Raw genomic sequence first — 14,524 nt, 5'->3', positions numbered from 1 at the left:
AAGAACAGATTTCTTAAAAAGAGTGATGGTTTAAAAAACATCGACAATACAAAGTGTCCTTAACTTTCGTTTTGGATTGCAAAGCGACGCTTGCATTTTTTTTCAAAAAATTTCTTCACTGGCGATCATAAAAGAACACATATTTCAGTTAATTTTTGGTTGCATCTTGAAGCGCGGTCCTGGAGAGAAATCAATGAGATTTTTCAAAATTGACAAATTCTTTCTAAACTAAACATCTCCAGGACACCATATACAAACTTTGATTTTGGAGTGCAAAGCTATGTGGTAAGTGTAGAAGAAGTTGATCGGTACCGAACATTTCTAATTAATTACTTCACTAAGCAATAAAAAATAAACCAAAGTTTGGGGTCCTTGGTCCTTGGTATCATCTATTGGTCTTCTATCCTATCCTCTACAAGTCTATCAAAAAGGAATAGAAGGTTGCAAAGATTTTTGGAAGAAGTCTATAACACAAGTTGTAATACACTTCTTACCCAAGCAGCACAAGTCTAATGAAATTGGTTACAGCAACCTAATTGTGACTAAGTCGGGTCACACATAAACTACTGTGATCTACGCAGAGTGTAAAATAATCGAATTTTTTTGGTGAAGTCCACCTTCCTTCACTTGTCAGCTCACTTCCAGACACATTCATAGTCGGCTCTGGACTGTCAATATTCATTGAATATTTTTGCACATTTTACAAATTGATAAATTATCTGAAATCTGAACACTTTTCAAATGAGTAAAGCAATTTATCACATAGAACTGAATCTGATTTTCATCCGCGAGGCACTTTCAACGGTAAACAACAACATATCCTACAATGCTAATTATGTTTTTTCACCACGTAGTAAGCACACTCAGTGACAGTCGAATGAATGAGTTGGTGGAGAAGTCGTTTGACATTGTCATTCTATGTTTTGAATATTCATGCGATGTTTATCAAAATTCGGACTGAATTTGCTTCATGAAGATGAATATTTTAAGCTCTGGATCTACGTACAACCAGAGTCTATTATATATATATAGTTGCGCAAAGAGTGAAGCCAAATCTACCTATTGAACTGTCAAACCGTCTACCTATCGAGCAAAGTAAACAAATGCTTGTTAGCGAGGCGGAAGTATTGTTATCGCCTAATGATTATTATGGCGAATTAAAACGCATGAATTGAAATGTATTAGATTTGATCTAGAAACAGCTTCAAAAAACATCAATACATTCCCCAATAAAGTAGCAACAAGAAACTCACGTGTTTGCACTCTGTGGGTGACTAGGTTATCAAATTAAAAAGCTTTAGAAGTGAACGCTCCCGTGAAGTCACTTGAAGGGTTGAACAAAAGTGAAAGTTGGCAACAGAATAACAAGAGCATCATTCAGAACAAGTGTAAGAAGATCCTCTTTGCGTAACTCTATATAATAGACTCTGCGTACAACATGTGTATTGCTTGGGTAGATACACCTGAGTCCTGACGGGTTATTTGTAGCATTATTTAGGACCAACTTTTGGCAAGTTTAATGTACTGTACCCATGCGATAGAGACTGTGATGATAGAATAATCAAAACCCGGACTGATCTACTGAGTGTCTACCAAGAGAATAGACCAATGTTCTTTATTCATCGTTACTTAAAGTCGTTCGTGCCCGAAGCTCGAAAGCGCGATTAATGACAGTTCATTGGAACATCGAATGCGCAGGGGCTAGACACATCAATTCTTCCCCTTTTGGAAAAACTTTATCTTATCAACTATCAAACTGACCATCGTCAAACAATATTCGAATTCATAACATGATAACTTATTTTGACTATAAAATAAATTATTCGAAATTCAACTTTGATGCAAATCGTTTTTAAACAATCGAAAATGAAAATTAGTTATAGTAAAAATCATCACTCCTTTTTGTTATTTTCTTGCGTTTTGATCTTCTGGGGATTGAAGAATCATTTCCGGAAACGACGTGCTTCCGTTTTCTACCTTCTCTAGGAGGCTCCATTGGCTCATTCTCTTGATCACTATCCTCGGGTGGTGCAGAAGAAACCCCCATCTCAACGTTTGTATTATCGTCCTCTCCGGGTCGACGTATGAGAACATTCGGCCCTTGCCAGGATGACGCGCTCCTACTGATCTTTAGCTGCTTCCGATGCGCCATTACGCCTGTGCTTCCAATCCGTATCTGGAAGGTATTGGGAGAATATTTTTTTATGAAAGTTGCCTTAATCCATCTAGCATGGAGATTGGGGTCGTGGTTTTTATACCACACTTTATCTCCAGCCATCAGTTTATCAATTACATCATTTGAATGCCTCGGGATTTTCCCGCTTAGTGTTTCCTTGACAACTTCGTCATCCGGCTGTGGTATCGCCATATATTTTTTATAATGCTTTTTGGGATTTATAAGGTCTAAAATAGTCTTTGGCATGTAGCTAAATATTTTCTCAGACGGCAAATGTCCGTCACTCGTCAAATTATTATTCCTATAATTAAACAAAAACAAGTTTATCTGGTCTTCCAGATCCAACTCAACCACCTCCGGTTCCAATAGGAAACACTTGAGAACCTCTTTTACCGTTCTGACTAATCTCTCGGCTTGTCCATTACTTGATGGATTATAGGGTGGACTTTTCATAATTTTAATTCCTTGCCTTTCTAGAAAGTTCGTGAAATTGTAAGAGTTGAATGGAGGACCATTGTCCGAAACTAGAACATCCGGTAACCCAAAACGCGCAAAAAATGCCACTAGTTTCTTTAAAACTTTTTTACAATCTGTTCCTTGTTTCATGTGTTCAATCTCAATCCATTTGGAGAAACTGTCTACAATTAGAAGATACGTACGATGTTCGAAAAAGAAGAAATCTATATGAACCCTACTGAATGGTTTTGTTGTCGGTGTCCATTTGGACGATTGTTTAGGTTTACAAACAATTGCCATGCCGTTGCAAGCTTCACAACTAGCAACATAGTTTTCAATGTCACTGTTTATACCAAACCAGTAAACCATACGCCGTGCAAACTGCTTCATCTTTACTATTCCAGCGTGATTTCCATGTAAGAGTTTAAGTATTTGCTTCTGGTAAATCCTTGGTATTATAACTCTATCTTTGTAAAGTAAACAATCTTTAAACAATTCCAAATCCTGTTGGTTTGCAAACACATCTATAAACTGTTTATCCACTCTTTCAGGCCAACCATTCAGCATATATAGTTTGATTTTAAGTAAGAAATCGTCTTTGTCTGTGGCTTCCGCAATTATTTTTGAGTCTAAGGGTATATTTTTGCTAAAATTTATGCTCTGAACAATCTCTGTATCTAGTTCCTCTGGAACTTCCTGCTGTAGAGGAAATCTGGAACAAAAATCAGCATTTCCTAACTTATGCGATGGTCTGTATTGTATGTCAAAATCGTAAATAGATAAGTCCAAAATAAACCGTTGAAGTCTTGTAACGTAAATTGAATGCTTTCCGTTTTTCCCAAAAATTCCAACTAAAGGTTTGTGATCTGTATATATCCTAAAATGCTGCCCATACAAATATTTGTGGAATTTTTTTTATCGTACAAACCAACGCTAATGCTTCTAGATGCAGGATAGGGTATTTCCTCTGAGCTGAATTTAATGAAAATGATGTGAAACTAATGGGTTTCTCAATGTCGTCCACCACATGGGCTAATACGCCGCCAAGACCATAGCTTGATGCATCAGAAATAACAACAAGAGGTTTCTTAGGGTCAAAAAATTCCAAAATGTTTGCTTTAACCAACGATTGTTTACTTTCTTCAAATGCCTTCTGACAGTTATCATCCCAAATGAATTTTACTTTAGATTTAAGCAAATTATATAAGTGGTATAGTTTGCTAGATAAACGCGGAATAAATCAGTGATAATAATTTATCAACCCTAAGAAGGATTTCAGTTCTGTTTCATTTTTAGGGGCCTTTGCCTTAACAATGGTCGAAGCTTTATTGGGACAGGGCATTAGTCCCCTATCGCTTATTATATGCCCCAAATGGGAGACCTGCGTCACAAAGAATTTACATTTTTCAAAATTCACTTTAATATTAGCATTAGCTTATCTCTCTAATACTAATACAAGTTTTTCTCGGCACTCCTTCGGGTTTTTACCGGCAATCAAAACATTATCAAGATAACATGTTACATTATCAATCCCCTGCAAAACTTTATCCATTACTTGTTGAAAAATGGAAGCACTTGATGATGCTCCCTGTGGCAGTCTATTATAAGTGTATAAACCCTTCATTGTATTGATGATTACAAATTTTTTTGATCTCTCAGAAAGTTCCAGTTGCGTATAAGCACCTTCTAAATCTAGTGCACAGAAATATTTGCAGCCTGCCAGATTGGCGAAAATATCCTGTGCAGTTGGTAAAGGATATGTATTGGGAATAAGAGATTTGTTAAGAGACACTTTGCAATCTATTACTAAACGGATAGAGTAGAGTGGGGCAAGAGTACGCACTTAGTTTTCAATCGATCATGTGGCCCTTATGAAACAAGCTTCTGCATATCAAATCAATGTCGATGATTCATATACTCTTCCTTTATGTTACCCAGCGGAAAAAAATATTGAAATTATTGATATTCGTTTAAGTAGAATCATTATTGTAAGACAAGTGAAAAACGCACTCTTACCCCACCGGTGGGGTAAGAGTGCGCATCGGGTGGGGTAAGAGTACGCATTTATCCAATCATGTGCTTTAAGTATATATTAAGACAAATAAGAGTTAATAATATTTAATTGATATTTAATGAACATTTATTAGGGAATGTTCAAAGATTACGTAACTTTTAAAGGGGGAGGGGGTCCTAGAAATGTGCACTTTCATACGAAAAACCATTGTTTTTTATATACAAAAAACTACAGACCTAGGTAAAAATGTATCAGGTTTCGCGTAGCGTAAACAAAAGAATTTTCCTTAAAGAAAGTCCACCAATCACGTAACGTAAAATTTGGCTATCTCATCACCCCTCCCCCCTATTTTACACTTTTTGTATAAATCCTCTAAAAATTATATGGATAGTCATACATCTCGCAACCCCTTCAGCTAAGCGTTGCGTAATTTATGGATGTTTCTTTTGATTAAATGAAATCATCATTTAGATGAAATTGTGTTTTCATACTATGTTTAGGTGTACAACAAGTCCTAATACAATTTCATCATTTCGCTTCAGTGCTTTGTTCGCTAAGTCTTTTCTAACACCAAATTACTTCAACTTATCCTTAAAACTTGTGATAATTTTCGATTTCTGTCCCTTTTTTCTTAGTTGTGGATTTTTACGCTTTGGAAGTAGTCTTATTTCGGCCGGAGATACGGGTTTGACATCAAAACTTGAAGATTCACATGCGTACTCTTGCCCCACCCGTTCCTGCGTACTTTTACCCCACAGTCCCAAAATTTATTCAAGTAATGGTTTTGACTTCTTGGAAAACCAACCCGATTGGTGTTCTGCACCATAAATAGGTTATACAATAGGTTATCGAAATGGTATAGTGTTCACCTGATTGAACGTATATATGGTAATAAAATACTAGTTGCGGAAACGCAATTATTTTGAGCAAAATGACCAAAAAAATATCTAACTCCATATCTCCCTTGTTGTTTATTCAAATCGTTCACAATTACACATGATAATAGTTGGCCAGAATACCTGTCAAACTGATGCTGTGCTGCTAGTTTATCTTTTTTTATTACCATTATATTACGAAAACGTACTCTTACCCCACGCGCACTCTTGCCCCACTCTACTCTATCGTTATTTTTTTTTCATGACAATAATAATAGGTGATGTCCATTGGCTAGTGTCTACAGGAGTTATAACTTTCTTCTCTTCTAGTTTATTCAAATAGTCCGAAACTCTATCTCTCAATCTATATGGCACTTCATAAGCCTTTTTAAAAATAGGTGACCTATTTTTCATTATAAGTTCTGCCTTAAAGCCTACAATAGGCATGGAAAAATTCTTTTCAAAAACATTGCTATATTTGTGCTTCAGAGCTCGTCAACAGCATATTCGCTGGGCTTACTATGTAGATTATTTACAGCCACTGTGTCTGAGAAAAAATATCGCCAATCTCGATAAAAAACATCTAGCCATGTTCGACCAAACAAGGGGTAAAATGTGTTTTCACAATCCAGAATCAACAAGCTCATCATTTCCTCTTTTCCTTTGAATTTAACTGAGACCATTGCCTTCCCCGCTATTTTTAATTTAGCCCCATTTACGACTATCAGCTCATTGCTGTAACTCAGTAAAGGTTTGTCAAAGATAGCAAAATATTGATTTTTACTCATCACTGAGACGGACGATCCACAATCAACCTCCATTTCAAGGTATTTACCTTCCACTTCCACTTGTATCAAACAAGGACTACTGATTTTATTTATAGACGACACTAACATGCATTGTAAGTCACCTGTGTCGCTGATTTCATCATCTGAGTCTGTTGTCCGCATTCTACTGAGTAGTTCGTGAATGTGTCTTTCTGCCGAGGGTCCAGGTTTGTACGAGTCCACCAAGTTTACAGCATCCCGATGCAAATTTTTCAGCTTAAAACATTTTTTTGTTATGTGGCCCTTAATGCCACAGTAGTTGCACACCATTTGGGAGTAATCCGGTCGTGATCTTCCATATGTCCCATTTCTCCTTTCACTCATTCCAAACCGATGTTGCCCTCCTCTACCTTGTTGTATTGCTCTATCGTAGGATCTGTACCCCAATCGGCTTTTCACCGGACCGCGGCTACTTCCAGCTACCTGATCATTCTCCTCCCTCTGATATTTATTGGCCAAATCATAAACGTCTATGATATCTGTCAACGGCCGCAACCATGTTCAGATAGTTCCTAGGTGCCTCAGCAGTGCCTGCATTTGCTTTGGCTACCTCCCAAGTTGCTATTATTTTCTCAGCTGACGCTAGTTTCAATTTTTCTTCGCTAAGTAGTCTTTGTCGCAAATTTTTGTCTCGCAGCCCCGCAATAATACGGTCGAGAACTGCTACTTCCTTAAAATTTTCGAATCCACAAAATTCCGCCTGTAGCTTAAGTGCTAGAACGAAATCTTCAGTAGTTTCTTCCGGCTGTTGCACTCTTGTACTAAATTTATATCGTTGAACTAGATCCGGATCAATTTTGTCCAAGCGATTTTTCAATTTTGCAATCAAATCGTCAAAAGCAATTTCTTCAAAATTTCCGGTGGGATACAAGAGTTTAATTTCCTCGAAAATTGTGGGACCACTAAGGGTTATGAAATATGGCATTTTCTCTTCATCTTTAACCTTATTCACCATAAAAAAGTATTTTAATCGTGTGTACCAGTCATTGAAACTGTTGCCCCTACGATAGGGCTCAACAGTACAAGCTATGCTTGAAGAACTCATAATGAACTATTGTTAATGGGTAGATATTTCGGTAAAATATGTATAATGAAGATTTTACGAATAAAAATTGTAGCTCAAGGTAAAAAATTAAATCAATGTCGAAATGTTTGGTAAAAATAATAAGTTAAAAGAAAAGAAGCAGAATTACAAAATACCAATTATTCTCAATTGAATGAAAGAAACACAAAATCTCACTTTGATTTATCTAAAGCAATAAATAAAATGTCGACTTACCGATCGATCCCTGGCCTTTGCCAATCAGCAACGTTCTGCGAATAGCGACCTTTGTCGTACAGAGTGAGAGTGGTTATGACCCTACCAGCCGGACTCGATTGTTAACACCTCGTTGTGGTTTTGGAACCTCTTGTTCGCTCCTTTGTTCCAGTTGATATCGATCTATATCGCACGTTCCGCACCCTGATCGTTAAGCTGTGTCCTCCCCGGGTGTTCACGGTATCGTTTTACCGGTCCAGTTGTCGGTCGAATTCTCGGATCCTGCAGCTAATTGTGATAAGGACACTGAATGTTATCTATCTTGCACTCACAACTCTCGTTGGCATCTATGTTGGGTGGTAGAAAAAAAAAGCTTTAATTGTACTCGAAGAAACAAAGAATAATCTCTGCATTCACTCTTTGTTTGCATGAACAATACGAAAAGGCCTTTTCTGTTCTTTTTGTGATACTGCTGAAAACAAATAACCCCACGCCATCACACAAAATGGCTCCCTCGTGCACAATCGCTCGGATTCCCTCGTCAGCACTTTACTTACCACGGAAGCGTTCTATTCAGTTTCCCGTAGAACCAACCTCCGATGAAATTTTTCTCTTTTTACTTGCCGTACTTAGCCGTAGAGAACCTTTCTCAACAAAATGGTGATGTGCTAGCAGATAGGATATCCCAACAAAAAAAAAATTCACAATAGTCGGAATTCTATTATAGATGTAGCGTACTTTTTCACTTTTTTCCTTATTGAGTCTTTTTTGTGCACGCGAAATTCCGCCACTTTAACCACGTCGCCACTTTAATGTACTGTACCCATGCGATGGAGACTGTGATGATAGAATAATCAAAACCCGGACTGATCTACTGAGTGTCTACCAAGAGAATAGACCAATGTTCTTTATTCATCGTTACTTAAAGTCGTTCGTGCCCGAAGTTCGAAAGCGCGATTAATGACAGTTCATTGGAACATCGAATGCGCAGGGGCTAGACACATCAGCAAGTTATACCTCTTAAAGAGTTCTTGTACAGGAACTATGGAAGCTTTCAAAGTAACATCTAAGAGAAAATCCGGAGAAACTTTTGGAGGAATTGGTGATGACATTGTTTGAGGAAATGCTTTAAATAAGCCATAGTAAATATACTGAAAATGTTGATTATGAACTCCTTGGTGGAATAACTAGCTGGGAAATTAAGGGACGACCACTTCTGCCTTTAAGAAAAATATTGCATTGGCTATCAATTTCCAATGTGAATCCCCATTTATGCTTCTTTTTATCCCACCCAACTAACACAATACACGCAGAAAAAACTAAGTTAAAAACAAACATATTCTAGGTAAATCCAAACATAAATTCAGTTTGTTCGGCATTAAAAATAAATATGTTTGGATCAAACATAATGTTGCATTTGAAGCGAACGAAAACTTTTGTTGACTCAAATGTGCGTTTCAAGTTGTTTCAACCAGCTAAATGTTTGAAGCAAACATTTATATTATTGTTTTGGTTCGACCACTCATATTTTCTTATCAATTCTACCAATTTTCATATTCTGGTAGCATTTGACTACCAGATTTCACAATTTGAAACGTTCATATTTCATTTACTTACCTTTCTGTACCTGAAAAACATCCTTATCAACAATTTGGAAGCAAGAAAACATATGAATCCACTCTTGCTCCTGCTCCTCTGTTGACTTCCGACCGGATCCGATCCGAACTTGTGTTTTTGTTTACTTTTGCAAGAGCGAGCGAGGCTACCCACTAGTGTATGTATAAAACAAACAGAGATTTAATTTGGTTTTAAAAATAAATATGTTTGATTCAAACATATTACCATTTTGAAATAAACATCTATATTTTTGAAGAAAATGGATGAAATTTGTATCTGTGTACCTTTCCCGTGGTTATTAGGGGTATGAAGAGGTTTTCTAGATCCCTAAAGCAACAATAACCAAGCATAGCCTGGCGTACAGCGAACACCTGGTCCGTGGTAGAACGTCCGCCCATGAAACTCGCCCGGTTCCATCCCAAGAACTTTCTTGCCATTGGTGCTAGTCTATGGCATAAAATTTGGAGGGTACCTTATAGGCGACATACAGCAATGTGTGGAGGTTACAATCCAGGTTAACCCCCCTTTTGAAATGGAACATGCGATACCATCTATCCATTCCTTCGGCAGAACCTTTCCCTCCCAAATCTTAGTAGTTACCCAATATAACGCTCTAGCCAAATGCCTCACCACCGTGTTTAAGTAGCTCTCCTGATAGTTGGTCAACCCAAGGGTCTTGATTTTTTTTCAAGGCCAGCCAACCTCCTCCTGAATTTCGTGGAGATCCATAGCTGAAAAAAGTCACCATACCACCACATACCACATTATCAAATCGTAACCTGCAAAACCTGGCGACTTACAATTCCATGTTCTATGCTTCCAATTGTGATCCTGTGTTTGTCGCCTAGGTCCTTGTCGATTATATCGAGACGTAATATCTCTTATGTCCTTCGTAAAGATTGGCTTCGGTCATGTCCGTTAAGTGTTCTACTCAACACCAGGAATTGGGCTAGTACGCTTTGAGTGAAAAGAAATTTAACAAAGCGCCAAATGGTCCCCTCTGCCAAACGACCATTTAGGCCAAATGACCTATTTTGCCTAACGACTTTTCCAGGCAAATGAGCTGTTCGGCCAAACGACATTTTCGGCCATATGTCCAGTGTGGCCAAAAAACAATTTCAGCCAAACGACCATTTCGAACAAATGGCATTTTCGGCCAAACAGCTCTTTCGGCCTTACGACATATTCGATCAAATAACATTTGCAGCTAAATGGCCCTTCCTGCCAAACGACCATTTTCTCCAATCGGCATTTTTGGTAAAATAACCAAAACATTTTTTTTGTTTGATATTATATTGAGTCAATGAGCAATGAGCACCGTTAAACCGACGTTCTGCCAACTTTCACATGATAAGGGCCGAAGTAATCGATTCCAACATAAGTAAAAGGGCGCAAGAACGGAGTGAGCCTCTCTGGTGAAAGTGGTGCCCTTTATGGTGTTGTTGGAGTAGATTTGTAGACACGGCACCAGTTTCAGTTCTCTTTTTACAAAGCTCAACAGTCCTCTCGGTAGCTGTCCCTCGGTAGAATAATCGGATATTGAGTATCGAAAGGCAGGAACTCGAGCCGATCGGCTGCAGATAAACGGCTATCCAATCGTTCCCATTTTGAGAAGCGCTCAACGTGTATGGGAGGCTGTATAATAGAATGCTTGCCAATGTATGCCACTCGGAGCTCTTCCTCCGTTTTGATGAAGCGATTCTCCTGATCTCCAAGCTAGAAGTCTTCAGATTCGTATAGGATCTCTGGAGCTTGGTATCAACGACTATCTGAGGTGAACGAAGGCCCCTTCGTTAGCGAATGACCTTCCTCAATTGTTTTTTCGTACACGTGATCCTTGCTCAGCTTACACATTAACATTTGCCTATGCGGAAAGGTGATCCCGGTCCTACGTCGGCATCCATAGACAATCCAACCTAAGTGCGTTTACGTGGCTATAAGCTCAAATTCACTTCCTACTCTTATCTTGAGGCATGCGAGTAGATGCACGTTGTTGTGACCGATTAGAATACCGGGGGAAGCAGCTTCCAAATCCTGAACCAGTTAATTTAGGAGGTGTGCAAACTCCTTTGCTAATTCACAGATCTTCATCGTTTGCTCTGGTAGACCGTGTAGACCTCCAAGGCTGAGCCGAGTTTTCCTTTTCGCCTATAAAGAGTCACGGGAATCACTCTGAAATGGTTGAACGATGACGGCCGACGATGAAGGGATACCGTAGCGTTTTTTCTTCAATGTCTAGCTGTTTCGGTTCCGAAGAACTTTTATCATGGAGAAGTCGATGATGACGTTTTGAGCATCCATCTATTCCACAAACTTGGCCCTTACACGACCACAGCGTATGGAGCGTATGATTCTGATTTAGTATGTGCATTGATATGCACACGGTCCCTAACCTTCGCTCGATCCCCCTTGAACTACTTTTGGAACTCCTCCATTCCATGGTATCACACTACTAGTGGCTGTAACGACGTTCGCAAAATAGGATCCAAATACACTCAGATCCACCAATGGGAGTTGACTTTAGTATAGCGCCCAGTTAAATTTAACTGCAGTCGGCAACTTATCGACGAGTTCCTGCAGGAGAACAGAAATCGAAAGGTGGTTATCCAGTCCTACTGCATTCAAATGCCCGCACAAGTTTGACACCACCCAATCGAAACTCACTAATGTATCCAATCGTTCACTCTTTGGCGCCGGAGTGCTACGAACTTTCGCAATCAAACTTTGAACAATTTGCTCGGGTCTACCATATAGGAGCTGCAGCGTCGACATAACTTGTGCCACCGTAGAGGGATGTAGCAGGTAGCTACTAACCGCTTCCTTGGCACTTCCCTTTAGGCATCTTTGAAGACGGAGTAGGTTCTCAGAGTCTGAGTAGCCACAAGCTTGTGATGAATGGTTATAATTACTAACAAAAATGGGCCAGTCAAGCAGATCATCCGTAAAAATTGGTAACTCCCCATTGACCACTTGTCTGTTGGGATGTTGGACTCAATTGGAGAAAAACTGGAACGTTGTTCAAATCATTAGGAGTCGAGACTAGTGACTGGAACAAGGTACTAAATTATGTATTGGTGGGGCCCTAATCGACGATGTAGTACCCGGAAATCGATATTGTGAATCGTAATCGGATCGCCCTCCTACGGGAGTGTTGATCCCAAGTTCGTATAACTCCGGTCTCGGAGATTGACGTCATGAGGATGCGGCTGAGTATCGCCTAGCAAAGCATCAAATTTGAATATTTCTAAAATGGTGTCTGGATGTATTATTTCATCGAGGTCAAATTACAGGTCTATAAAGTCAAAATCAAGTGGTCGAATTAAATGGGATAGTACTAACTTGTCTTATGACAAGCGAAGACATTCCACTCTAAATAATTTTCTGATTAACATAATTCCTGTTTTCTAGACGGCTGGACGACCGCTGATTTGGTATTCCTGTGGAAGGAAGATGACCCGGTACAGGTGGTGAAGAATTTACACCTACCACGCTTCACCCTGGAGAAGTTCTTAACCGATTACTGTAACAGTAAAACCAACACTGGTAAGTAGTCAATTATCCCAAAACACGACGAGTTCCTTTGTATCTGATCTTTCTTTTCCTTTTCAGGTGAATACAGTTGCCTCAAGGTGGACCTTCTCTTCAAGCGAGAGTTCTCGTACTACTTGATCCAGATCTACATCCCTTGCTGCATGTTGGTTATCGTATCATGGGTGTCCTTCTGGCTCGATCAGGGCGCTGTACCGGCTCGGGTATCGCTCGGTGTCACCACGCTGCTAACCATGGCCACCCAGACCTCCGGTATCAACGCATCGCTACCGCCGGTGTCCTACACAAAGGCCATCGACGTGTGGACTGGCGTCTGCTTGACGTTCGTCTTCGGAGCACTGCTAGAGTTCGCTCTGGTCAACTACGCCTCCCGTTCAGGTTGGTACTCAGACCCAGGCTGCATAACTGTTGTAATTATCTTTGCAGTAACCATTTACCGTAGATTCTAGTTCGTAGGCAAACTCTAATAACTTTATGATACTGACTTCACCTGCAATTTTCGGTTTCTGTTTATTTCTTTTCCCTTCATTTCACATCATCATCCACACCGCTCGCTTAACCGAATTAAAACCCCTCTTGATCAAAAACAACAATATATACAACAATTTGGATTCGCAAACCAACCAAACCTAAATCGACTCGCGATGTAACGTAAAACTCCCGTTCTTTGCCCCACTTGGAATGACGCCCAAAAATTGCGCATATAATTAATTATGTTAACATCACGATTACTATAATTAATTTTTGCTGTCTGTAAAACCAAAATTGTAACGCCACGTAAAAACTTGATCTCTCACTGTTTGACACTTGAATGTTTGTCCTTGACAAAAAAAAACACTACTCGTAACACTGTAATCGCCAACTTGTCAAACACTAAAACAAAAACAAATCGCGCGATCGCGACTCATTGCGTCTTGGAACACATAAATTCTTGTGCGCTTCTTGTCTGTCTTGTCGCCCCGTTCTTTGTCATTCATGCGCACTCGAAGCGGACAGGGCTGCGGACATTCAACGGGAGAACATGAAGAAGAAACGGCGCGAGATGGAACAGGTCAGCCTGGACGCGGCGTCCGACCTGCTGGACACCGACAGCAACGCCACCTTTGCGATGGTACATGACGTTTGCCAGCTGTCGCCTGCCCCGAGTAACTTTGTTTTAATTTGTAGAAACCCTTGGTCCGCCACCCGGGTGATCCCTTGGCCATGGAAAAGCTACGGCAGTGCGAGGTGCACATGCAAGCCCCGAAGAGGCCCAACTGCTGCCGGACCTGGTGGTCCAGGTTCCCAACCAGGTATGTCTTGCACGAGCCATGACCCACTTCCTCTTTACACTCGAAAAAAAAACACATACACTTTTACTAGATGTGATATAAACAAACTATTAAATGTGACATTTTCTTGGCGTTTTGTTGATCAGTGCGCTGTCAAAGCTCAAAAACACTACCCAGAACCGTGACATCAACTTCAGGTTCAGCCAAGTCTAAATTCAACCAGCACTCTTTACTCAGTTCACATGCAGCAAACACAATACAATTACACAGTTACACACTGAAAACATTCTCCACACGCTTCCAGTTTATGCCGTTGTTGTGCATTCTTAGTTTTCTACATTTTACTTGATTGCTTTTAGTTTTAACCCTTTGGACATGGAACTGGTGTGAACGAAAACCCCCATTGCAGATTTGAGCGAGGAAATACAGTTACTTAATGTATTTCCCAAAATGTTTAAGATTCAAGAGCGCTGTTCCCAAG

General features: G+C 39.7%; 1 protein-coding gene across 10 annotated transcripts in view; it reads left to right on the top strand.

Moving 5' to 3' along the window:
- LOC134224557 (glutamate-gated chloride channel) overlaps positions 1-14,524 on the top strand; it is a 288,157-nt gene that overhangs the window by 247,086 nt on the left and 26,547 nt on the right. For 6 of the 10 annotated variants that reach the window (XM_062703947.1, XM_062703949.1, XM_062703950.1 and 3 more), the window contains exons 8-11: positions 12,632-12,766; positions 12,833-13,150; positions 13,762-13,883; positions 13,940-14,064. In XM_062703947.1, the coding sequence (XP_062559931.1) occupies positions 12,632-12,766; positions 12,833-13,150; positions 13,762-13,883; positions 13,940-14,064 (700 nt within the window). The remainder of the gene's footprint in view (positions 1-12,631; positions 12,767-12,832; positions 13,151-13,761; positions 13,884-13,939; positions 14,065-14,524) is intronic. The other 4 variants (XM_062703954.1, XM_062703955.1, XM_062703956.1 and 1 more) reach the window with 1 other exon arrangement.

Source organism: Armigeres subalbatus, chromosome 3 (genome assembly GCF_024139115.2).
Source record: "Armigeres subalbatus isolate Guangzhou_Male chromosome 3, GZ_Asu_2, whole genome shotgun sequence".
Classification (NCBI taxonomy): Eukaryota; Metazoa; Arthropoda; class Insecta; order Diptera; family Culicidae; genus Armigeres; species Armigeres subalbatus.
Note: the sequence above shows the minus strand (reverse complement) of the source record. Positions and strands in the feature narration are given on the sequence as shown.